The sequence below is a fragment of the Abramis brama genome (assembly GCF_963993115.1).
Source record: "Abramis brama genome assembly, chromosome: 4".
In the NCBI taxonomy this organism is placed as follows: Eukaryota; Metazoa; Chordata; class Actinopteri; order Cypriniformes; family Leuciscidae; genus Abramis; species Abramis brama.
The window spans coordinates 55,160,106-55,187,951 of NC_139966.1; the positions used below are offsets into that span (position 1 = coordinate 55,160,106).

At 39.3% G+C, this 27,846-nt stretch overlaps 1 protein-coding gene across 1 annotated transcript; it reads left to right on the forward strand.

The window, feature by feature from the left end:
- Positions 1–454: 454 nt before the first annotated feature.
- Positions 455–27,471, forward strand: LOC311082276 (B-cell receptor CD22-like). Its single transcript, XM_084113004.1, has 15 exons — positions 455–528; positions 6,256–6,579; positions 6,672–6,938; positions 11,625–11,675; positions 12,402–12,764; positions 13,202–13,525; positions 13,617–13,883; positions 15,076–15,342; positions 16,623–16,889; positions 18,092–18,358; positions 19,270–19,536; positions 23,046–23,357; positions 25,534–25,621; positions 26,201–26,267; positions 26,355–27,471. The coding sequence occupies exons 1-15, from the start codon at positions 480–482 to the stop codon at positions 26,637–26,639; spliced, it is 3,465 nt and encodes a 1,154-aa protein (XP_083969130.1). The 5' UTR covers positions 455–479; the 3' UTR covers positions 26,640–27,471.
- The last annotated feature ends 375 nt before the right edge of the window (positions 27,472–27,846 follow it).

Sequence of the window (27,846 nt, forward strand, 5' to 3'; positions counted from 1 at the left end):
TTTGACAAACTTTGTGGTTGTAAAACATGTTCAAAATGTTTTTAATCTTTCTAAAAATTAATTTAAGATTTTTAAGTGATTTAGAGTTATGATTTAGTAGCCTGTATTTTTTCTCATGACATTTATCTCACTCATGTAAATATGTTTACACCAATAGCTAAAAATTCAGATACAAGTTTAAAAAGGAATTAACTGCTGTTAAGTTTATATACTCTTAAAAATAAAGATTACAAAAGAGAGTTTTTTTTTCACAGCGATTCCATAGAAGAATAATTAATGGAAACTTTCAGTGAACACTTTAATAAAAAACATTTTCTTGAGAAGAATCTTTTAATAATCTAAAGAACATTGTTTTTTCACTATAAAGAAGCTTTTATGGAATGGAAAGATTCAATGGATGTTAAAGGTTCTTCAGTTTATTTTAAGAGTGTATATGATTGTGTGTTTGTATTTTCTGTTGTAAGGTGGAGTGAATGTAAATGATGGAAATATCTGTGACGTTCCTCCTCACTGGATGTCTGATACAAGGTTTCATTCTTATAGATTATTCCTCTACTGAATTAATATTCTGAAAGCATTTCCATATGAATAAGTGCAGCAGTTTATTCTGCATGTAAACTCTGTGTGATCAGTTCCTCTTGTCTGTGTGTTTTAGGAGTGTTATGTGTTTTTAATATCAGTCTGTCACAAGTTTGTCCTGTCTTGTTTTACACTTGGGTGTTTGTTGTGTTGAGCCATGTGCTCGTGTTCATTGTTAGCCCCGCCCTTCTTGTTATCTTGTTATTGGTTTAATTCTTTCCACCTGTTGTCATCGTTACCCTCTTTTGTTTGCCTTCCTATTTAGTCTCCTTGTGGCTGTTGTTTTGTGCTGTTACGTTGTCTAATGTTCTTGTGTTTGTTTCCCAGTGTTTTGGTTTGTTTATATTATTCTAGTGTTTTTCCCCCCGCGTGGGAGTTTTGTTTATCATTGTATTTTGCTTCTATTTTATTAAAATCCCATTTTGGTTTTCTGCAATTGAGTCCTCAGTTTTGTTTTTGAATCCAGCCGTGACAGAACGTAACAGCCATTTTGAGGACTCAGCAGAATGAGCATTCGTGTGGTTCCCCCCGCTACAGCTCAAGAGAAACTAGAACTCCAGCAGGCGTTGGCATCGCAACGCCAGCAGGGCTGGGAGATAGGATGCTTCGCCCAGTTCTTCTGGACAATGGCTAGGGGATTGAATTACCATGATGAAGCTCTTAAAGAGGCATTCAACCACTGTTTGGATGATCCCCTTCCTCAGTGGGAGATGAATGGTTTAAGGATCCTGGACTTTTGGAAATTCACCAATTACCTGCGGCATCGCAAGGATTGGAGGATCCTGCCACCATTAGAGACTGACGGTATTGACCAACTTACCTATCCTTCTTCACCGAGTCAAGTTTTTCCGAATTTAACTAAAAAACGAAGGTTGAGAAGGAGGAGAGCAGCTAAGACTGCTGCATCAGTCTTTGTCTCCATCGAGCCAGTTTTTGTCACTCCAGAGTCTGCAGAGACTGTTCTGGTCACGTCTGCCCAGCCAGAGACGGTTCACGTCACGTCTGCCCAGCCAGAGACGGTTCACGTCACGTCTGCCCAGTCAGAGACGGTTCATGTCACGTCTGCCCAGTCAGAGACGGTTCATGTCACGTCTGCCCAGTCAGAGACTGTTCACGTCACGTCTGCCCAGCCGGAGACTGTTCTCGTCGTGTCTGCCCAGTCAGAAACTGTTCACGTCATGCCTGCTGAGCCGGTGTCCCTGGACAAGATGGCCGTACAGCCGGTGCCTGTGTCCGAGCCGGTGGTATCTGTTCTCGAGCCGGAGCCGGTGTCTGTTCCTGAGCCGGAGCCGGTGTCTGTTCCTGAGCCGGAGCCGGTGTCTGTTCCTGAGCCGGAGCCGGTGTCTGTTCCTGAGCCGGAGCCGGTGTCTGTTCCTGAGCCGGAGCCGGTGTCTGTTCCTGAGCCGGAGCCGGTGTCTGTTCCTGAGCCGGAGCCGGTGTCTGTTCCTGAGCCGGAGCCGGTGTCTGTTCCTGAGCCGGAGCCGGTGTCTGTTCCTGAGCCGGAGCCGGTGTCTGTTCCTGAGCCGGAGCCGGTGTCTGTTCCTGAGCCGGAGCCGGTGTCTGTGCCGGAGCCGGTGTCTGTTCCTGAGCCGGAGCCGGTGGTGCCTGTTCCTGAGCCGGAGCCGGTGGTGCCTGTTCCAGTGCCCGAGCCGGTGGTGCCTGTTCCAGTGCCCGAGCCGGTGGTGCCTGTTCCTGAGCCCGAGCCGGTGGTGCCTGTTCCTGAGCCCGAGCCGGTGGTGCCTGTTCCAGTGCCCGAGCCGGTGGTGCCTGTTCCAGTGCCCGAGCCGGTGGTGCCAGTTCCAGTGCCCGAGCCGGTGGTGCCAGTTCCAGTGCCCGAGCCGGTGGTGCCTGTTCCAGTGCCCGAGCCGGTGGTGCCTGTTCCTGAGCCGGAGCCGGTGGTGCCTGTTCCTGAGCCGGAGCCGGTGGTGCCTGTTCCAGTGCCCGAGCCGGTGGTGCCTGTTCCTGAGCCCGAGCCGGTGGTGCCTGTTCCTGAGCCCGAGCCGGTGGTGCCTGTTCCAGTGCCCGAGCCGGTGGTGCCTGTTCCAGTGCCCGAGCCGGTGGTGCCTGTTCCAGTGCCCGAGCCGGTGGTGCCTGTTCCAGTGCCCGAGCCGGTGGTGCCTGTTCCTGAGCCCGAGCCGGTGGTGCCTGTTCCTGAGCCCGAGCCGGTGGTGCCTGTTTCTGAGCCGGTGGTGCCTGTTTCTGAGCCGGTGGTGTCTGTTCCTGTGCCCGAGCCGGTGGTGTCTGTTCCAGTGCCCGAGCCGGTGGTGCCTGTTTCTGAGCCGGTGGTGTCTGTTCCTGTGCCCGAGCCGGTGGTGCCTGTTCCTGAGCCCGAGCCGGTGGTGCCTGTTCCTGAGCCCGAGCCGGTGGTGCCAGTTCCAGTGCCCGAGCCGGTGGTGCCAGTTCCAGTGCCCGAGCCGGTAGAGTCTGTTCCAGTTCCCGAGCCGGTGGAGTCTGTTCCAGTTCCCGAGCCGGTGGAGTCTGTTCCAGTTCCCGAGCCGGTGGAGTCTGTTCCAGTTCCCGAGCCGGTGGAGTCTGTTCCAGTTCCCGAGCCGGTGGAGTCTGTTCCAGTTCCTGAGCCGGTGGAGTCTGTTCCAGTTCCTGAGCCGGTGGAGACTCCGCCGTGGCCGCCCGAGGGGTCGTCTCCTCCCTGGCCGCCCGAGGGGTCGTCTCCTCCCTGGCCGCCCGAGGGGTCGTCTCCTCCCTGGCCGCCCGAGGGGTCGTCTCCTCCCTGGCCGCCCGAGGGGTCGTCTCCTCCCTGGCCGCCCGATGGACAATCTGCTCCACTCTGGTCGCCTGATGGACAGTTTGTTTCTCCCGTCCCGCCCTGGTCTGTCCCTCCACTCTGGTCGCCTGATGGACAGTTTGTTTCTCCCGTCCCGCCCTGGTCTGTCCCTCCAGTCCCGCCCTGGTCTGTCCCTCCAGTCCCGCCCTGGTCTGTCCCTCCAGTCCCGCCCTGGTCTGTCCCTCCAGTCCCGCCCTGGTCTGTCCCTCCTGTCCTAGTGGAGCGTCTGGTAGCCGCTCCTTAAGGAGGGGGTTATGTCACAAGTTTGTCCTGTCTTGTTTTGCACTTGGGTGTTTGTTGTGTTGAGCCATGTGCTCGTGTTCATTGTTAGCCCCGCCCTTCTTGTTATCTTGTTATTGGTTTAATTCTTTCCACCTGTTGTCATCGTTACCCTCTTTTGTTTGCCTTCCTATTTAGTCTCCTTGTGGCTGTTGTTTTGTGCTGTTACGTTGTCTAATGTTCTTGTGTTTGTTTCCCAGTGTTTTGGTTTGTTTATATTATTCTAGTGTTTTTCCCCCCGCGTGGGAGTTTTGTTTATCATTGTATTTTGCTTCTATTTTATTAAAATCCCATTTTGGTTTTCTGCAATTGAGTCCTCAGTTTTGTTTTTGAATCCAGCCGTGACACAGTCTGCCGGAGAGAGTAGAAGCTCTACAAGGATCCTGTGTTTTCATACCCTGCACATTTGATATTGATAAAAATTATGTAAAAGACCTCACTGAAGATTCAAAGAGAATATGGTATAAAGACGTAAACCCTCCTCACTGTAGTGTTTGACTCCAGTAGACCCGGCACTGCATCGTTAAAAGGAGAAATATTTGGCACTCCTACAGAGAAAAACTGCACCACCCGCTTTGATAATGTCCATCCGAGTGATAATGGGTCGTATTTCTTCAGAATTGAAGGCAAAGATAAATTTAAATTTAGCTACAGAAAAAGTAATAAATACTCCCAAGTTGAAATTGGCGTCATAGGTGAGTGTCATATTGTTCATGCTGCTTCTATCTATCTATCTATCTATCTATCTATCTATCTATCTATCTATCTATCTATCTATCTATCTATCTTAATGTAAGTGCAGTGTGGCCATTTGTTATTATTCCTTTACTGAATTAATATTCTGTAATGTAATTGTGTATAAAATATATTTACCTGTACAAAACAGTCCATTATGCAGCTTTATATTGCAAACTGATAACTATCACATTATTTTCATTTATTATCATAATCATAAAACACTATGGTTTGTAGCGCAAGTAGTTTTATCATTAACTGCACTTTGTTATTAGTTATTATTTACCAATAGACCCTTTGTAGCCCTGCCCAGGTCCAGCGATGTGCTCGTCGTGTTCTGTCTTCTGGGGCCTCATTTATAACCGTCGCGTACGCACAAAACAGGCCCTGAAAGAGGCGTACGCCACTTCCGACGCACAAGTTGTGATTTATAAAAACAAACTTGATGGGAAAATGTGCGCACCTGCACGCAAACTCTGACCCATGCGTACGAACGTTTTGGAGATGGAGCAGTTTGGCGACACCGATGGTGAGCTGGAGTTAAATGTCTTTTTGGTCAAAAATTATACAGAAATATAATACAAATATAATTTCACTCACCAAGCCTGTCACTTGACGCAAATATCCACCCCTTCTTAAATGTCCGCGCCAGCGAGCGCGTTGGGCTGTTTAGTGAAACTGACGCAAATAACAGTTTAAATAAATAAAATAATGATTTAAACTATGTTTTACTTCTGATATAAACATTTAGATTAAATATGCCATTCAAATTAATGGAGAACACTTAAACATGAAATCATTACTGAGAAGTTACAACATTTTTTATTCAAATTCAATCAATAGAAATATTTGTTGTGGATGCGATGTTTTTGAACACTTTTCCTGTGGCGTGCTGTGTTTTAATGTTTTAACCACAGAGATAATTGCTTATCAAGATAATACAAGATTGTCTGAGAAAATAGTTTCGTGCAAATAATGCCCAATCTGTTTCCATTAAAAATATAAATCAATTAAAAATACAATTCGGCCAGTGGAAAAGATGAAATGTATTTTACACTATTTGATGTGTATTCAAAAACAAGACAAGGATAGGCAAGTACATGATTTTTATTAATGTAATGTGTCTTGTACCGTTAAACGTTATCACGTGGATGAATAATCATATGCAAATGATATGCAGATGAGGATATGCATAGTAAAACTAGGCGTTGTAAGCTCCATATATGGTTATTTCAGGGAGGAGACGCATGTGCGCACAATCTTCCGCTGACTGGGATTTATAAAGTGAATTCTGCGCAGGTTCTGGCGTACGAATGGTTTTATAAGTCTGAATATTTTTTTGCGTACGTCATTTTTGGCTTTCAGGCGCACGTACACTTTTAGTAAGGTTCCTACGCACAGTTTTATAAATGAGACCCCTGGTTTGTATTTCCACAGCATGTAAGATATGTAAGATCTTATGGATTTATGAATGAACCGCTCGTTTTAAAATCTTCCAGGCCTACAGGGATTCTTTATGACATTACAGACATTACAATGCTCATGATAACTTTCATTAACTCTACAATAAGTAAATCCACTTTACCAGCTACTCTTCAACAGCGCTGCCATAGAAATATACAGAGCTACAGCAAAAACACAAAATTCTAAAGATGTCTACACGCTTGTTTCTCTTGCGCATAATGTCTATAGCGGCTAATGAATCGGAAGTCTCGCACATTCACAAAATTCCAAGATTAAGTCCCAAATACAAAATAAGTTTTGCAAATAAGTTGCAAAATGAGTTGCATTGAAAAATAAATCTAATACTGTACAATATGTGCCTTCATTATTGGATATGATAATCCTGTAATGTTTGACTGCATCTCTATGTGTTGTAGAGTCTCCACCCAAACCCACAGTGAGTCTGTTTAAGGATCAGCAGGAGGTGAAGGAGGTGACGGAGGGAAGCTCTGTGAATCTGCGCTGCTCAACTAAGATCTTCTGTTCCTCTCGTCCAGCAAATCTCACATGGAGCTCGTCTCCTGAACACCTCCTCAACGAGAGCGTCACACAACAGCAGCGTCAGGAGCAAACTGAGCTCATCTCTGATCTGATCTTCACTGTAACTCACCGTCATCATTTAGCCACTTTCACCTGCATTGTAACACACCAGCTTCAGGAGCAGGTCACAAAACTAGAGACCCGTACGCTACGTGTTCAGTGTAAGACGCATTTCAATAAATACTGTCTGATCATCTAGAATTAGAGCTGTAAATCATAACATAATTGCCTGAATGTTTTTCTCCTCCATTAGATGCTCCTAAAAACACATCTGCGCATGTAAGTGCATCTGGTTTTGTTCTGGAGGGCCGTTCAGTGACTCTGAGCTGCAGCAGTGATGCAAACCCACCGGTGCTCAACTACACCTGGTACAGAGACACTGAAGAACCACTGAAACCAGTGCAGAGCGGACAGAACCTGACCATCAGCAACACCGACCCGACACACAGCGGACGATACGTCTGTACAGCTCAGAACGAACACGGCGCTCAGAACGCATCAGTGACGCTGGACGTCCAGTGTGAGTATCAAGAGTCTCTTCTAATATACATACAGTCATTACAATATCAGACTTCAGATTTCAGACTTAAAAGCTAAAAAATAACCTTAAACTATATAAATTGAACATAAAAATTATATTTAAAATATTAAATATGGAATAATAATATTAATGTTTTTATAATTTTCATGTAATAAATCATTTTTAAAACCAGCATGGCCAACACAACATGACATAAATGCTGTGAATGTAATACAGTAACTGCATAACACGATCTAGATTGCATTTGGATGCAATGAAAGTGTATTGTTTATAGTCATACAATAAACATTGATTGACAGGAAAAAGATGCAATTTCACCATAAAAGCATTATGTGATGTATACTTTGTTTCACACAGTCACAATATGACTTTCAGCACTGAAAAGACACTTTTGTATGAGGAGCCACTGTCTGATCATCTAGAATTAGTGCTGTAAATCATAATGTAATTGCTTGATTGATTTTCTCTTCCAGATGAACATGTACATCTGTGTCTGTAAACGCAGCTGGTTTTGTAGGAGGGCCGTTCAGTGACTCTGAGCTGCAGCAGTGACTACTCTTACATGTGCACCAATAATGCGATAATAATCAGACTAGGGGCCCTATTTTAACGATCTGAAACGCAAGTATCAAGCACGAAATGCAAGTAACTTTGTGGGCGGATCTCGGGCGCTGTTGCTATTATACCGGCGGGATAAATGACTCTTGCGCCCGACGCAAATCTAAAATGGGTTGGTCTGAAGAAGCTTCATTATTCATAGGTGTGGTTTGGGCGTAACGTGAAATAAACCAATCAGAGCGTCATCTCACATTCCCTTTAAGAGCAGGCGCGCTTGTTCACAGAGAAGTGACATTGTATGGGGATGGAGAAACACACCCAAATTAGCTTCGGTTAAACAGGCGTATAATAATTTGAGTAAATGTGTAAGCTAGATTTATGCCTATTTTTCACATCTTCATGGACACAACAATGATTTCCCTCGTGTAATAATATTGTTCCTTGTAATAATGTATGGTTTTCTAAAAATGAAAACTTCTGCTTCTGTGTGTAGATGAGATAAGCACATCTCAGCACAGATAAGTGCACATGCTACATTGATTATGGCCAAGCATGCGCCCTTAAAATAGCATCTGAATAATGCACCACTGACTTTAGACTAGGTTTTTCCTGGTCAGTGGCGGAATTGTTTTCTAAACCTGCAAAATAGCACCAGGGAACGTTTGTGCCGGAACACTCCTCCTCTTTTCGCTGAACCGCCCCCGGGAGAGCAAGTTCATTTCCTAATTTACCGAAGTGCGTCTGTGGAGGGAAAAGTCCGCTGCTCGTCGGGTGCAAAATAGGAATGATACATGCGTCGGTGTACAAAGTCAGTTTCGCTGGGTGCAAGATAGGGCCCTAGGTCTTAAACACAGTAAGAAGTTTACATGACACGAGCAGAACTCTCCACTCACAGTTTACATGCAGTTTTTTATTATTCTGATTATTCACTAATAAGTATGGTTATAACACACTCAGATAGGCATACAGTATGAATGTTTTAATCTACTCATATCAAATTTAATACATTTTTAAGGAAGTACTAGGTATTATTCTGTGCCATGATGTATATTGCATTGCCGGTGTAGTGCCAAATTCTGTGACCCTAGTAGGCGCTGTATTGTGCTAATCCAACCTACTCCTAATCCCAATCCTAATCTTAACCCTACCATCACTACAGCGCCTACTAGAGTCACAGAATTCGGCACTACACCGCCGTCACGTTCGTCTGGATGAAGATACGTGATTTGGAGTGATTGATTTAGTGATTTGGAGAAGAGAAAACTTCAGAAAAATATCACAGAGTTCATTCATGAAGTTGTGTGAACAACACACGGCATCCGTGTAGAGCCGAGCACTGAGATTAAAGGTTTTTAAATTCCTGTTTATTGTGTTTAATGCAAATATGGTTACTACGATTATAAGCTTAATCACATTAGTTTCATCGAAGTATTGCATTTACATGAGGTAAAGTTTAATCGCAATATTGCCAAAATCCCATTATAATCGCATTATGAGGGTGCATGTAAACGTACTCAGTGATGCAAACCCACCGGTGCTCAACTACACCTGGTACAGAGACACTGAAGAACCACTGAAACCAGTGCAGAGCGGACAGAACCTGACCATCAGCAACACCGACCCGACACACAGCGGACGATACGTCTGTACAGCTCAGAACCACAATCATTATATATTGGACATATAATTATACATTATATTATATATTATAATATTGTTGTATTTACACAACAATATAGTGTATTTATATGGTGAAAATGTTTTAATGGAGACTTTTTTGTAATGAAAGTGTTAGAATAGATTTTGCTTAATTTTTTGCTTAGTTTTGCTTAATTCCTATTTTATGCTCTCAAAATAATTCTTGTCTGACATGCTCACATAAAAATGCTCTTCACATGATTTAACAATAAGTCTAGAATTTAGTGATTAATATGAGAATACTGTCAGGCATTTGGGCCAGTTGAGCTCCTGACACCATCTGTAGCAATTCTAACACGTCTCAGCTTGTAAAAAAATAAGTGAAACGTTTACAGTATTAGAGTTACGATGGAACAGTAGAAGTTAACCAAGTGAGCATCTCGTAATGCTGACTACCGACACAGATGCAAGAGTGTAGATTCAGTTTGAAGAGCCACTGAGGCTGAAGTGTGAGGCGTTTGCATATAGATTTTTTTTATTGTGGTAGCTTACATACAACTACACATGCAAAGTTGTTTACTGCAAATAATCAATAATGAACATAATTCCTTGTTTGCATGTCATTCCTTGTATGAAGTACTTATATTTGACAGAATCTTCTACTTCAAAGTGCCACGGGAAGTGTAACTTTTGAATTTTTTTAATTCCCACTTTTAATTGTCATCATGCCCTTAATGATTTATGTAATCTTTTTGGATATCAGAAAGCCAGGTTTTTCCTAATATCAATCATCAGAACAGAACACATTTTACACAGATAAATTAAATCCAAAGATGTATTTTGTTGATTTGATCTCATTTGATTGGTAGTCATACAGTGTTTTTTTATTCTGCCTGAATTTATTGATTAAAATGAAGTAATCTGACATAAAAGGACACAGATGCTAGCTTTATTGCTCAGTGTTATTTTAGGGTTTTGAACTTCTCTCAACTGAGAGAGCACAGCCTGTATTTATTGTATTATAATGACTATTTAATATTACCTATAAACTTTGACTAGGCTAGGCATATTGCATATTAATTGTTCTAGAAACCTCGAAGCATATTTTATGTTTGTGTATTTTGTGCTACTCCAAAATGATGTTCTAGTTGAGGTCATTTTTAGTGCAGGTAGGGCCCCGACATAAACTCAAGCCCAGAGGCCCCAGACCCCTCAGTCCTACCCTGATTGCATTTATTTGTGCTACTGTTTGTAATTTGGTCATTTGTTGTTTATTACTGACTGTAGAAAAGCTCCTTAGCGTTGAGCCCTGTAAATAAAGCAGAATCCCTATCAAGACCTGCCTCTTTTGTTATAAAATAAAGTTTTGTTACAGGGAAAAAATAAAATAATGTTAAAACTCAGGGCCCACCAGGAATTTCACTTGGCCCACCTTATATCTCAAAGCTGGAGCCGGGGCTGTGATCAGTTCACGTGCCACGATCTGTCACGTCACATTTAGGAGAGCTAAAACGATATTTATTGTTTGAATTTCATAATAAAATTGATAGAATTTGAAAGCTGAGACCGTTTCATATCATATAAACCTGCTCTGTCTTGTCTGTTGGTGTCAATGTTCTCTTTGCTTCGCGATTTTTCACTGCGTGATAAAATGGACGTGCCGTGAGAGCGTGTCAGTGTCAATTGCGTGAATCTCATGTTGAATGCGTGAGAGTTGTCAGCTCTGCAAGTTGTTATCTTCTGAGCTATTCTGAGATGTGCCTGAAGACCGTGGTCTTTTGCTTCATATTTAATAGCTCTCCATTATGATTGCTGTTGATGAGGAGATTAATATGATCGTGATTCACTAATGCGTACCTGAGCGTGGCAGAACTGACTCCTCAACCCATCAAGACCATTGTTAATATAGGCAAAATAAAATATTTATTAAAACTTATTTTATTTTTAACACTGAGACACTGAGAGTAATACATTTTTTATTGGTGGAATTGGAAACAAGCTTCCATACATTTGATGATCGGTGTCGGAATTAGAGAAACAAACATGATACAAAACAGCAGTATTTGCTGAAATCTGTTCTGCTTTCGGTTTCACTCAGTATCTTGGGTAAGAAAGAATCTGCAAGCTATTTAGTCCTGAATTTCCCATGTTTCTTACTGTAATACTATAATAGCCAACCTTAAAAAGTAAGAAACACAAAGAAATGAAATGATAATGTTTCCTTAACAGATTGCGTTTTAAATGTGATTCAACACTTATTCCTGAATAATATTTAGTAATTATTAAGCGTTACTGGATCTCACAAGATGTTTCAAGTAAATATAAAGAAATTATTTTTTGAATATTATTCAATAAGCTTCATACTGATTAGCATATATTACTCAGTCAGGCTATAGTTATTTAGTTCGGACTGAAAGGGGAAGTGGTAAAACTCTAATAGCAGTAAAGACGTGTTGTTTTCACACACAGATCTCCCTCTATCCAGTGTAGAAGAGTCACAGTCGCTTTCACTCTTCTCCGGTAAGTCACTTACACACAACACACTAAAACTTCTGTCGTTTGGAGATTTTCAGTCTTTTGAAAAACTTTGTGGTTGTAAAACATGTTCAAAATTAAACTGTTTTTAATCTTTCTAAAAAAATTTTTTTTAAGAATTTCAGTGATTTAGAGTTTTGATTTAGTAGCCTGTATTTTTTCTCATGACATTTATCTCACTCATGAAAAATTGTTTTTGGATTTATAAATAGTGTTTACACCAAAGTTTAAAAAGGAAATAACTGTTGTTAAGTTTATACACTCTTAAAAATAAAGGTTCCAAAAGGGTGTGTTTTTTTCACAGCGATTCCATAGAAGAACAATTTATGGAAACTTTCAGGGAACACTTCCTAAAATAATCATTTTTTCTTAATATGAAGAAACTTTTAATAATCTAAAGAACATTGTTTTTTCACTATAAAGAAGCTTTTATGGAATGGAAAGATTCAATGGATGTTAAAGGTTCTTCAGTTTATTTTAAGAGTGTATATGATTGTGTGTTTGTATTTTCTGTTGTAAGGTGGAGTGAATGTAAATGATGGAAATATCTGTGACGTTCCTCCTCACTGGATGTCTGATACAAGGTTTCATTCTTATAGATTATTCCTCTGCTGAATTAATATTCTGAAAGCATTTCCATTTGAATACGTGCAGCAGTTTATTCTGTATGTAAACTCTGTGTGATCAGTTCCTCTTGTCTGTGTGTTTTAGGAGTGTTATGTGTTTTTAATATCAGTCTGCCGAAGAGAGTAGAAGCTCTACAAGGATCCTGTGTTTTCATACCCTGCACATTTGATACTGATCAACAATATGTAACATACCTCACTGAAGATGTAAAGAGATTATGGTATAAAGACACATCTTCCACTGTAGTGTTTGACTCCAGTAGCCCCGACACTGGATCATTAAAAGGAGAAATATTTGGCACTCCTACAGAGAAAAACTGCACCACCCGCTTTGATAATGTCCGTCCGAGGGATAAAGGGTTGTATTACTTTAGAGTTGAAGGCAGCAAAGGATTGAAACATAGCTACTACAACAAACCTGAATACAAAGTTGAAATTGCTGTCACAAGTGAGTGTCATTTTGTTCATGCTGCTTCTATCTAAATGTAAGTGTGGTGCGGCCATTAGTAACATGATTGTGCAAAGCTTCTATTGACATTCACAACCAGTTATTAACTTGTACAAAAACTGTCTGTTATGCTGCTTTATATTGCAAACTAGTAATTGTTATCATATTATTTTGATTTATTATCATAAACACACTGGTTTGTAGTGCAAATAGTTTTACCAGTTACAGCAGTTTTTCTTCTAATCATTTACTAATATGCGGCTTATGAATCAGAAGTCTCGCACATTCACAGAAAATACCTTATGTCTGCGATGCAAAATGAGTTGGATAATGTTACTGGATATAAATAATAAATAATTCAACTACTGTACAATATGTGCCTTCATTATTGGATATGATAATCCTGTAATGTTTGACTGCATCTCTATGTGTTGTAGAGTCTCCACCCGAACACACAGTGAGTCTGTTTAAGGATCAGCAGAAGGTGACGGAGGTGACGGAGGGAAGCTCTGTGAATCTGCGCTGCTCAACTAAGATCTTCTGTTCCTCTCGTCCAGCAAATCTCACATGGAGCTCGTCTCCTGAACACCTCCTCAACGAGAGCGTCACACAACAGCAGCGTCAGGAGCAAACTGAGCTCATCTCTGATCTGATCTTCACTGTAACTCACCGTCATCATTTAGCCAATTTCACCTGCACTGTAACACACCAGCTTCAGGAGCAGATCACAAAACACAAGTCCCGTACGCTACGTGTTCAGTGTAAGACAGGGATTATTTCAATAAATACTGTCTGATCATCTAGAGCTGTAAATCATAACATAATTGCCTGAATGTTTTTCTCCTCCATTAGATGCTCCTAAAAACACATCTGCGCATGTAAGTGCATCTGGTTTTGTTCTGGAGGGCCGTTCAGTGACTCTGAGCTGCAGCAGTGATGCAAACCCACCGGTGCTCAACTACACCTGGTACAGAGACACTGAAGAACCACTGAAACCAGTGCAGAGCGGACAGAACCTGACCATCAGCAACACCGACCCGACACACAGCGGACGATACGTCTGTACAGCTCAGAACGAACACGGCGCTCAGAACGCATCAGTGATGCTGGACGTCCAGTGTGAGTATCAAGAGGCTCTTCTAATTTACTCACAGTCATTACTATATCAGACTTCAGATTTCAGACTTTATACACACATACTAGAAGTATAAAATATTGCATATAATTCATTTTATATGCAGAGAAAGAGAGAGAGGAATAGTGTAAATAAATACACAAAATATAAATTATACATATTATATTACAATTATTTTATATATATTTTTAAATATAAAAACTATAAACTATAAAAACAACCGTTAATATAAATGATCTTCGCTTAAACAGTTTTTTCAACCTTTACTAGGCTTGTAAATGTACTGTGAACGACAAGAACTAAATGCATATATAATAAGCATGACTTTGTAGTCATTTAGCCTGCAGACAGCGGACCCTTTTACATGGATGAGACAATGTGTATGATTTAAAGGGGTGGTATAATGCCCTTTTCACAAAATGTAAAATAAATCTCTGATGTCCCCAGAGTGTGTATGTGAAGTTTTAGCTCAAAATACCCCACAGACATTTTTATTTAGCATGTTAAAATTGTCCATTTTTGAGGGTGAGCAAAAACGCACCGTTTTCTGTGTGTCCCTTTAAATGAGCTACTGCTCCTGACACAGGGGGCGGAGCTTCAACAGCTTGCACTCACACACACACGTACTGAAAATTTCAAAAACTTTTAGCCTTTTATGTTCAAACCGGATTCAGACAATGATGGAGAGACTCAAGAAGAAGAGACAACATGTAGAATGCAACAGGACATTTCTGAATGTTTAGTTGATGAATTTATGTAGCTTATGTGTAGTTATCTTCTAGTCAATGATTAGCATATTCGGTCTTGATAATCTATAAATCGTGTTCAGGGGGCGGGGTTTATGTAAATTTTAGGGTTAGTGATGTCACTAACCCGGGAGGAATGTGGTGTAGTCTCTACCAGCTGTTTGTTGTAGTCCTTAAAAAACTATTTCTTTAAAAGCAAATATCTCCCTTTGCTTTGAACTTTGAGCATTGTCACTTTGCAGATGTTGTTTATGCTCAAACAGCAACATTACACACTAACTAAAGTTAGAAAAGTGAAATCATAATCAACCACCCCTTTGAAAAGCCTTTTTTTTGTCACTAATTCCATTAGTCTCATTTCATCGCATTAATGACTTTACAATTATAAAAACATTTTTTTGATGGCCTAAATTTTTTTCTTCTACATTAGATGCTCCTAAAAACACATCTGCGCATGTAAGTGCATCTGGTTTTGTTCTGGAGGGCCGTTCAGTGACTCTGAGCTGCAGCAGTGATGCAAACCCACCGGTGCTCAACTACACCTGGTACAGAGACACTGAAGAACCACTGAAACCAGTGCAGAGCGGACAGAACCTGACCATCAGCAACACCGACCCGACACACAGCGGACGATACGTCTGTACAGCTCAGAACGAACACGGCGCTCAGAACGCATCAGTGATGCTGGACGTCCAGTGTGAGTATCAAGAGGCTCTTCTAATTTACTCACAGTCATTACTATATCAGACTTCAGATTTCAGACTTTATACACATATATATACTAGAAGTATAAAATATTGCATATAATTCATTTTATATGCAAAGAAAGAGAGAGAGGAATAGTGTAAATAAATACACAAAATATAAATTATACATATTATATTAAAATTATTTTATATATATTTTTAAATATAAAAACTATAAACTATAAAAACAACCGTTAATATAAATGATCTTCGCTTAAACAGTTTTTTCAACCTTTACTAGGCTTGTAAATGTACAGTGAACGACAAGAACTAAATGCATATATAATAAGCATGACTTTGTAGTCATTTAGCCTGCTGACAGCGGACCCTTTTACATGGATGAGACAATGTGTATGATTTTAAAGGGGTGGTATTATGCCCTTTTCACAAGATGTAAAATAAATCTCTGATGTCCCCAGAGTGTGTATGTGAAGTTTTAGCTCAAAATACCCCACAGACATTTTTATTTAGCATGTTAAAATTGTCCATTTTTTGAGGGTGAGCAAAAACGCACCATTTATTCTTTTCCCCTACGAGAGTTTTGTATGTTGTTGTTTTTTGTTAATAAAAAAAAAAAAAAAAAAAAAACGCACCATTTTCTGTGTGTCCCTTTAAATGCAAATGAGCTGCTGCTCCTGACACAGGGGGCGGAGCTTCAACAGCTTGCACTCACACACGTACTGAAAATTTCAAAAACTTTTAGCCTTTTATGTTCAAACCGGATTCAGACAATGATGGAGAGACTCAAGAAGAAGAGACAACATGTAGAATGCAACAGGACATTTCTGAATGTTTAGTTGATGAATTTATGTAGCTTATGTGTAGTTATCTTCTAGTCAATGATTAGCATATTCGGTCTTGTTAATCTATAAATCGTGTTCAGGGGGCGGGGTTTATGTAAATTTTAGGTTTAGTGATGTCACTAACCCAGGAGGAATGTGGTGTAGTCTCTACCAGCCGTTTGTTGTAGTCCTTAAAAAACTATTTCTTTAAAAGCAAATATCTCCCTTTGCTTTGAACTTTGAGCATTGTCACTTTGCAGATGTTGTTTATGCTCAAACAGCAACATTACACACTAACTAAAGTTAGAAAAGTGAAATCATAATCAACCACCCCTTTGAAAAGCCTTTTTTTTTGTCACTAATTCCATTAGTCTCATTTCATCGCATTAATGACTTTACAATTATAAAAACAATTTTTTTGATGGCCTACATTTTTTCTCCTCCATTAGATGCTCCTAAAAACACATCTGCGCATGTAAGTGCATCTGGTTTTGTTCTGGAGGGCCGTTCAGTGACTCTGAGCTGCAGCAGTGATGCAAACCCACCGGTGCTCAACTACACCTGGTACAGAGACACTGAAGAACCACTGAAACCAGTGCAGAGCGGACAGAACCTGACCATCAGCAACACCGACCCGACACACAGCGGACGATACGTCTGTACAGCTCAGAACGAACACGGCGCTCAGAACGCATCAGTGATGCTGGACGTCCAGTGTGAGTATCAAGAGGCTCTTCTAATTTACTCACAGTCATTACTATATCAGACTTCAGATTTCAGACTTTATACACATATATATACTAGAAGTATAAAATATTGCATATAATTCATTTTATATGCAGAGAAAGAGAGAGAGGAATAGTGTAAATAAATACACAAAATATAAATTATACATATTATATTAAAATTATTTTATATATATTTTTAAATATAAAAACTATAAACTATAAAAACAACCGTTAATATAAATGATCTTCACTTAAACAGTTTTTTCAACCTTTACTAGGCTTGTAAATGTACTGTGAACGACAAGAACTAAATGCATATATAATAAGCATGACTTTGTAGTCATTTAGCCTGCTGACAGCGGACCATTTTACATGGATGAGACAATGTGTATGATTTAAAGGGGTGGTATAATGCCCTTTTCACAAGATGTAAAATAAATCTCTGATGTCCCCAGAGTGTGTATGTGAAGTTTTAGCTCAAAATACCCCACAGACATTTTTATTTAGCATGTTAAAATTGTCCATTTTTGAGGGTGAGCAAAAACGCACCGTTTTCTGTGTGTCCCTTTAAATGCAAATGAGCTGCTGCTCCTGACACAGGGGGCGGAGCTTCAACAGCTTGCACTCACACACACGTACTGAAAATTTCAAAAACTTTTAGCCTTTTATGTTCAAACCGGATTCAGACAATGATGGAGAGACTCAAGAAGAAGTGACAACATGTAGAATGCAACAGGACATTTCTGAATGTTTAGTTGATGAATTTATGTAGCTTATGTGTAGTTATCTTCTAGTCAATGATTAGCATATTCGGTCTTGATAATCTATAAATCGTGTTCAGGGGGCGGGGTTTAAGTAAATTTTAGGGTTAGTGATGTCACTAACCCGGGAGGAATGTGGTGTAGTCCCTACCAGCTGTTTGTTGTAGTCCTTAAAAAACTATTTCTTTAAAAGCAAATATCTCCCTTTGCTTTGAACTTTGAGCATTGTCACTTTGCAGATGTTGTTTATGCTCAAACAGCAACATTACACACTAACTAAAGTTAGAAAAGTGAAATCATAATCAACCACCCCTTTGAAAAGCCTTTTTTTTTGTCACTAATTCCATTAGTCTCATTTCATCGCATTAATGACTTTACAATTATAAAAACAATTTTTTTTGATGGCCTACATTTTTTCTCCTCCATTAGATGCTCCTAAAAACACATCTGCGCATGTAAGTGCATCTGGTTTTGTTCTGGAGGGCCGTTCAGTGACTCTGAGCTGCAGCAGTGATGCAAACCCACCGGTGCTCAACTACACCTGGTACAGAGACACTGAAGAACCACTGAAACCAGTACAGAGCGGACAGAACCTGACCATCAGCAACACCGACCCGACACACAGCGGACGATACGTCTGTACAGCTCAGAACGAACACGGCGCTCAGAACGCATCAGTGATGCTGGACGTCCAGTGTGAGTATCAAGAGGCTCTTCTAATTTACTCAGTCATTACTATATCAGACTTCAGATTTCAGACTTAAAAGCTAAAAAATAAATAAATTAAAATACAACCAAATTAAATATATACATTATATTTTAATGCATATATTTTAAATATATTTCATATTTTTAACACATTTAAAAACCTTCACTTTTACTGCAAATACTTGCAGTAAATGTCTTTACTATTATTTTACAAATGTGGAAGATAGTCATAATGCTATCTACTGTGACAGCCTGAATTCTACTGGACGTCCATTGTGAATGTTTGGCAATCGCTATTATCCATCAGTTACTCACATTCAAGAGGACTGAATTAATTGATTTCTCATAATAATATAATCAATGCAAAAAAAAAAAAAATTTTTATTAGGATTTAATGTGCAAACCCTAACATTAATGATCCAAGTAATGAGGCCTGTCTGTAGATACTGACTTTTTTCTGTGAACATCACTGAACTGCAAATTTATGATCAGTGTCAGTGAGTTTTGATTTATTTTATTCCCAGATATGCTTCAGTTGCTCACAGAGCAGCTGTTCTCAGTTCAAACTAACACACTGTCCAGTCGACAAATGAAAAACAGTCCTATCATGTTTACTACAAATTCTCATCATATAGTCTGTGTTTTGTTTGCTTTAGCACAGTAGCTAATTAAAACCATTACACAGCTAGTGTAAAGCGAACAACGTAATAGGTGAAATACAGACACATGGTGTTTTGTCGGTTATTTTGTATTGTGTTCATCTAGATGTTTGCACACATGCTTCAACATACTGCCTACATCGGAAACTTGTAAAATAACAAGGTTTAAACATACAGCTATTCAGTTACTAACCCAGATCTTGAACTGCTACACTATACTACACATCTTTTTTTCCTCAGATGCCCCAAAAAACACATCGCTGTCATTCTTTCCCTCCGGCTCTATGATGGAGGGCCGTCCACTGACTCTGACCTGCAGCACTGATGCAAAACCAGCGGTGCTCAACTTCACCTGGTACAAAGAGACCGGATCTCAGTTTGAGCTCCTCCAGACCGGATTTAATCATACCTACGTTGTGTCTAACCCTACACACTCCACACGGTATCGCTGTACAGCTCAAAACCAGCATGGCCAACACAACGCAACAATTGAACTGGATGCTCAGTGTGAGTACAAAGAAAAATTTCTGCACTGTTATATTCACTTATTTAATCTGATCCCTTAAAGCAAAAGCATAACATTGCATTGCATTTGGATGCAAAGTGCAATGTTTATGGTGAAAATAAACATATATTGAGATTAAAAAGGTGAATTTTACCATAAAAGCATGCGATGATACGGTTTCACGCAGTCACAATATGACTTTCAGACACTATTGAAGAGTTGCAAAAACCACAAAACCATGTTTAAATGACTTCAATTTGATGTATAGCTTACAGTAAAGACTATTTGATCAAATAAACTACACAGTGGTTTAATATCTTATATGAAGGATGCATACTGACATTCGTAAAAAAAAAAAAAAAAAACGTATGACAGGCTGATGGTGACCAACAATACAGTAAGTTGCAGTTCAGTTGCATGCTAGAAATGCTGTTAAATGTGTGTAACCCTTTTGCGTGGGTGTTTTCTTCATATACAGAAAATGTATATGGAAAGACCACAGGAGATTTGGTTCCCCTACAGAGCAACATGTTCATACTTTTTAGTTTTTTATAAAATTAGTTTTTTATACTAATGCAATGTGATTAAATGTAAGAGAAAAAAAATATTTTCTGATAACCGACATCTCAAGTTCTCTAAAATTCCTTGAACATCAAGTCAATTGCTGTATGTTAAAGTAATGCGAAAACATGATTAGATGAGTAATACAAGACTTCACGGTACAGAACATGGAGGAAAAAAAGTTCATTATACCAGTACAAACATTTGCACATCTCTAAAATTGTACTTCTGTTAAAAGATGTGAAAAAAAATATATATGCCAGAATCACACTTTACATAGTAATACATGCAAAGACTCAAAGCAGAGCGGCATGTATATTGCTTACATGTATTATAAGTGTACAGTTTGAAGTAAAGGGATAGTTTACACAAAAATTAAAATTCCGTCATTTATCATCCAAAACCTGTATGACTTACTTTCTTTTTTGAGAGAGATATTGTCTCTTTTTGTTCATACAAGGGAAGTCAATGGGGTCCAATGTTGTTTTGTTCCCAACGTTCTTCAAAATATCTACTTTTGCATTACATGCATGAAAGAAAGTCATACAGGTTTGGTGTATACAGTAAGAGACAGAGTGTTCATTTTTGACACTTTTTACAATTGAATACTACTTTGTAATGTCCAGTTTACACTGACCACAACACTTATGTGCATAAGTGACATGATACCATTCATTTCAATGGAGAGCTGCCGATTTCCGGCAACACAAGCGACTAACCATTGGCAACAGAATGTAGGCGTTTCCAACAGCTGTACGATTAATTGTTAAAAGATCACGATCTCGATTCAAACACCCTTGCAATCTTATTCCTAAATGACAGCAAATTAGCTATATGTCTATTAAAGGTTGTATCAGCGATTTCAGGCCCAAACATAAATTATCACATTCATCTAATCTTTCCTAAACGATCCGCTAGCTGCCCGCCCCATAAGCATGCCGTCAAAAAAACGTGTCTCTGTAGGCAGCCTAGGCTCTGAGATCTGCACACAAAAACAGTCGGTTTCACCACCACTCAAAACCAAAATAAACAGTGTTCCAACCAATCACCGACAGGGGTGGGTGTTGTGAGGTTTTTGCGTGCAGCCGTCATAGACAGCCGTGCACGAGCGCAAAACCTCACAACACCCACCCCTGTCGGTGATTGGTTGGAACACTAGCTAGCGGATTGTTAGGAAAGTTTAGATGAATGTGATCATTTATGTTTGGGCCTGAAATCGCTGATACAACCTTTAAACCTTTAACAAGTACGATCACAGCGAACATTCAGATCTGTGTTGGCGGAGAGAGCAGTTGTGATGTATAAGTATGAAACAGCTTCACAAACAGTCTTTTCAACCACACAATATTGTTATTTTATATTGTGTTGCATTAATTCAAATGATCATAGAAGTACTGGGATAAATGTTTATAGTTTGGATATAAACACCGATGTCTGCAGTAGCGATCAAAATACAGTAAATCACCTTGTGAATGTAACTTGATGCTTCAAATAAAGATTGTATCAATTAAATTGTTACACAGGCGACAAGTGACTTTTAAAAAATGTATTCATCATTAAATCATTCATTCAAGAGATTTGTTCAAAAACGCTGATTCATCCAGTAATGAAACAAGTGAATTCTTTGAGCGAGTCGTTGAATCATTCATTCAACTCAACTTAAAAAAATAATAATAATCTTTTTAGACTACACTACAGCAATTAACATTTTGTCAGAACCTTTAGTAAATTACATGTTGTTGTTTTTTGTTGTCCATTCAGAATCATGCGAGAATTTTAAACAAAACAAAAAATTGTCTCAATTCATCCAGAATCATAATGCTCTAGCTAGCGTGTCCAGCGACGCAACAAAGTTGATATATGTTTAACTTTATGTAAATAAAAAGTGACTTTTGGGAGTGACAAACAACAGACCTTACTCAGAGCAGCACCATGACAGGTGTGAAAGTGAGTGAAGTCAGTGGAGCTCGAGTGATACAAGACTACATCCTGTAGTGGATTGTCTGTGGCAAGATGGAGAAGTTAATCTTAGCGGTCAGCAACTTCCCTAATTTAGCATTTGTCTCTTGAGTATATATGGTGGTCCTCGCTGTGCTGGATCTGAGCCTGAACAGAATGAACATCCACAGATAAATGACCACGATAGCAAAGAGAACTCGCTATTTCGTTAATCTTTAAAAGTAAGCATTTTATGTACTGATTCCATTTATATTTAATCTTTTTGCTCCAAAAGAAAACTGATTCACTGTCTACAACATAGAATAACCCAAGGTAAAGGAACGTTTCACACTTGTAATTTAGAAGTGCCGTTAGCACTGCTTTTTACCCGGGGTTATGAAACCCTGCTCGGGAACAGGAGTAGCGCTGCTATTGGCGTCATTAATCCCACATTGTGTTGCAACCAGTGCATTGTGAAATGATCTGTGTCAGAATGTTATGGCTAGATGCTTAGCAACCAACAGCCAATCGCGTGGCTCATAAGCACATGCTTTGAACAGTCATGGGCGTTGGATAAACAGTAGTTTAGCGTTTGAAGGGAAACTGTCAAATGGTGACAGAAAATGTGACAATTGTTGTGAAGAAGAGACCATATCATTCTTACCTTTATTGTCCGAAAAGCCCATTCGGTATAAACTTGATAGTTCAGTCGATGAGGATGTGCAATGTGGCTGAATGGCAAATATGCAAATAAGAACATTTATGGTTTAGGAATGTGTTTATAAATACTCAGGAATAAATGTTAACCCCAATGTGAAACGTGAAGCAAGATAACCAAGAATTCTGTTAACCTAGTTTTTAGTGTGACCCAGAGTTAACTATATTTCAAGTGTGAAAAGCCCTAGTGAGATGTTCAGCAGTTTTTCTTAAGTGAAACAGGTCCTCAAAGTGTTTTATTTTGCTCAGATCCTACACAGAAACTACAATTTTATGATCTTATTATCTCTTTCAGTTGCGCCCAAAATCTCCAGCTCTTGTAACAAAAGCAGCGTAATCACGTGTGTCTGTGAGGCTCATGGGAATCCCTCGCCTAAACTAGAGTGGCGTCGATCTGGAAATGTTCTCACCAACTCTACAAACACGTTCATCAGGAATGAAACTTTAGGAAGCACAAGCTCGAAGAGCATCCTGACCATCAATCAGCCTCTCACAGACACGGACGTCCTGCAGTGTTTCAGTGCAAACACTCTCGGCACCGCCAGCGCCAGCCAACGGTTTCATCCTGTCACACAGACACCCAGGACAGAGACAGATCGGGACAGAGGTGAGATTCGCTTCTCTGACACGCACAACAACTGCTTTATCTGATCAACAAGAATGATCACAAATGAGATCTCTAGAATATCTTAACCCTTCTGAAAAAGAAGTGCACTTAATTTGAATTGAATGTGCGCTTGTAGTGTACTTCAAATCTTAAAAGTATACACTCTTAGAAGAAAAGTTTCTGTACGGTGCTTCATATATAGGGCCCTATCTTGCACCCAGCGCAATTGACTTTGTACACTGACGCATGTATCATTCCTATTTTGCACCCGCGCAAAGCGCACTTTTCCCTCCACAGAAGCACGTCGCTAAACTAGGGAATGAACTTGCGCTCCCTGGGCGGTTCAGCGCAAAAAAGGAGGCGTGTTCCGGCGCAAACGTTCCTTCATGCTATTTTGCAGGTTTAGAAAACAATTGCGCCACTAACCAGGAAAAAATAGTTTAAAGTCAGTGGCGCGTTGCGCATGTTATTCATATGCTATTTTAAGGGCGCATGCTTGGCCATAATCAATGTAGCGTGTGCACAACGCGCATACACTTTGATTCTCTCATCTACACAGAAGCAGCAGTTTTCATTTTTGCAAATCATACATTATTATTATTATGATAGATAGATAGACAATTTATTATAAAAGCATACATCTAGCTTACACATTTACCCAAATTATCATACACCTTTTTAACCGAAGTTAATTTGGTTGGGTTTCTCCATCCCCAACGTCCCTGACGAGAGCGTTGCTCTCCTTGGCTGTGAACCGCTCCTGGCGCGCGCCTGGCAAATCCGCCGTTATAATAGGAATCCGCTTTAGAACAAAACGCGTCTGCTCTTAAAGGGAATGTGAGATGTCGCTCTGATTGGTTTATTTCACGTTACGCCCAAACCACACCTATGAATAATTAAGCTACTTCAGACCAACCCATTTTAGATTTGCGCCTGGCGCAAGAGTCATTTATCCCGCTGGACCCGTTAAACATTAATGTATTTTCGCAATCATTTAAGACATTTCTCCTTAGAACCTTTTTGGTATAAAGTCTTTAAAATTGATTCAAGAACCCTAGAGTTCTAAATAGAACCCCATTTAAGTTTTTTTTTTTTTTAAGTGTATTAAAAATCTGTACTTGCAGTTCAAGTTTACTTAAAGAGATTACACGTTCATGACTGTTTCTTGCACTTTTAAAAAGTGCACTTTGTAATGATGCCAAATTAAAAGTTGTACTTTAAAGCACATTTTAAATTATTGTTTTAATACATTTTGCTGTGCTTTAAAGAAGTAGACTTGTTTTGATGTGTTGACTATAAGCACACAAAGTACTCGATTTAAATTTTAATTGTAAAATTAGTGTTATTCAATATTACATTTAAAGATAATATATTAAAAGCAGCTTCATTACAAATGTGTAATTAAAAACCCATTTAAATATGTTTACATATGCATAACCTACAATTTTCGGTTAAACATTATTTTAAGGTGTCCATGTTATAGTGTAATTATACATTTAAGTACTTAGTAATAATAATTAACTACATGTACTTATGATTAGGGAGTGGTTAGGGTTAGTTGCATGTAATTATGCATAATTTATATTCATTACTATAGTAACTACATGTAACATGTAACAAGGACAGTGTAAAATAAAGTTACTCAATTTTCAAAAGAAATGACATTAAAGTTTATTTTAGTTTACATACATGCTTATCAGTATTTGGCTGTACACTTTCACCATATTTCAAAGACAATAGAAGTAATTGAGAAATTATGTTTGGCTAATTGAATTTAATATAAATTTAACCTAGAATTATAAATAACATGCAATTATGTGTCTGAAAACTAGAGCCCGACTGATATTAGGCATTTTCCAAACTATCGGTATCGGCATTTATAATGGCCGATAAATGAATATTTAAAAAATTAAATAAAAGTGGACGAAACACCCTTCAACCATGTTATGAGTGTTGGCGCTGCATAGTTTGTCCACCAGAGGGCACTCTACAAGGAAGACCGCTAACATCAATGAGCATGGAAATCACAACAAACTTATTCTGCCTAAATAAAGTAATGATTACTGTATTTATAACTAGCATATCTGTAGTTCCAGTCCCTGCGTTGTAAAACGTAAGTTAGGCACGCGAGGAGTGAACATTTAGACATCGAGAAAAATAAAACACTGCTTTCCAGGTTTCCATCACCCATCTGTGCTACTCGGAGCTGCTGTCGGCGCATCAGTGATGATGATCTTGTGCATCATGGCAGTCTACAATGAACGGTGGGTACATCAGACAAATGTCATTTGTGGAAAGACAAAAAAACATGATTATCACAGAACTGGTCCAATATATAATGAGCTGAGGCTAAACTATAGATGATTACAAAGACTTTTTCGGCTATTCTGGTGTTCAAAAGTTTCACTCCAAAATAAGCTTGTCTTGTTTTCCAGTAAAAAATATCTAAACGTTCTTAAATCAAGATACTTTTACTTGAGAAGCAAAATGACTTCAGAAATTAATTCTTGTTTTCAGAAAAATGCCAATGGGTTCAGAGAAATACACTTTTTTAACCCCATTGGCAGATATTTGTTCTTGTTTTAAACATAATCTTAATTTTGATAGATTTTTCAGAAAACAAGACTTTTATATCCCATTTTGCTTCTCAAGTAAATGTGTCTTAATTTAATATATTTGTACTGGAAAACAAGACAAAATACAGAAGAACATAATTTGAAGCCAAATAAACAGATCACATTGATTTGATGAGACTTTTACTTTACTAGCCTCATCACAAGGAGGATTTGTGATTCTGATTGACATATTATATCAGAATCTAAAGGCCTAAAAACATTTTTCAGAAGAAGGAATCCCAAACCTTCAAGAACCAGACAAGACGACACATCTGGACTCATACTGTCTCAAATAGTGAGTTGAACACACTCACACTATTCATTTTCAAAGACATCACAAACGGACAATTCATCTGATTCTGCTGTGTTTCTGCTCCATCAGGCCACGGATTCCCATGGAGACGGCGAGTGTGTTCACGGGAATAAAGACATGCTGTCAGCCGTTACATCAAGATCACCAGAATCTCTTCATTATTCCACCATCGACTTCACGAACGCAGAGCCGGCGTCAGGAGAGATCAGGGGCGCCTCCTCGCTGACCGAGGAATATGCTGAGGTCCGTCATCATTCTGCAGGAGACGCAGCATCTACGACTGACCTCAAGGAAGACCAAAGCCCACAAGATAGTAGGGCGAAGATCCCGGATGTGTCATCAGAAGATTTATGAAAACATGACCCATCGCTTGGTTGTTTAAAGACAGAAAAAGAACAGTTGCACTTTGTCCAAAATCGAATACTTCCCTGCTATACAGTATGCGCAAAAACTAGCATCATGTCCGAATACATAGTATTAAAAAAACATTAGGCTAAACATACCCAGGATGATCTGCTACTTCTCAAGTGTGCATTCAATGAACACTTTATTATCCCAATTAGGCCCCGGGAGAGGAGTTGTGAATGGCAGTGAAGCGACGCAGCTGACGCTGTAGGTCACATGACCTGATAGTACCAACTCGGACAGAATGCAATTTCACCGTTGGTCAGTGCAGATGTTGTTGAACAGTAAAAGCCTGTTTAGACCAATAACTATAACGAGTATGAGGCTAGTATATCTTCCACAACGATACGAAAGATAAACAACTTTTGAAAATTGTTCTAAAGGTGTAGGAACGGCACAAAAAATTATATTGTTGAAACTATTTTTTTTTTCAGCTGATGAACGATAAAAACATTGACAGCCAATCAGAATCCATCCTGCTGTAAAGAGCTTGAGCATTTAAAGCAGTAGACGACAAAACTGCAGAAGCACTTATAATAAACAGAACGATATTGTTCGTTGGTGTGACTGTGGACGATATTATTGTTATGATTTTATAGTTATCATTCTTGGTGTGAACGAGCCTTTAGAATGAACCAAAACCTTCAAATCTTTATGCATAACTCAAACACCACACATGGATTTTTCAAGCAAATGTTCACCAACAAATTGCAATTCTATCCTTCCAAACCTGTAGGACTTTCTTTCTTCTGTTGAACATAAAAGAAGATAATTTGAAAAATGTTCCAGTGGTTTTTTTTCCCTCAGTGTTAATGGGGTCCAATGATGTTTTTAGTTGCCAATGTTCTCCAAAATATCTTCTTTTACGAACTATCCATATACAATATGAATGAACTAACATTATGATGGACAGAAATTAGCTACTTTATGGCAAATTACTTGAAATAATCTGTAACACTTAAAGTCCCCTGTATTTTATCCCTTAAAACTCATCTTTGATCACCAAAATTACATATTTAAAAGTTTTTTCTTTTCTTTAAAATGCCTTAAAATAGTTTGAATATAACTCTACACCCTTGACTCATTTAGTCGCTGATTCTATGAATATGCAAATTAGCCCCACCCCCACTCACTCGCAGCAGAGATCCAATCGTTG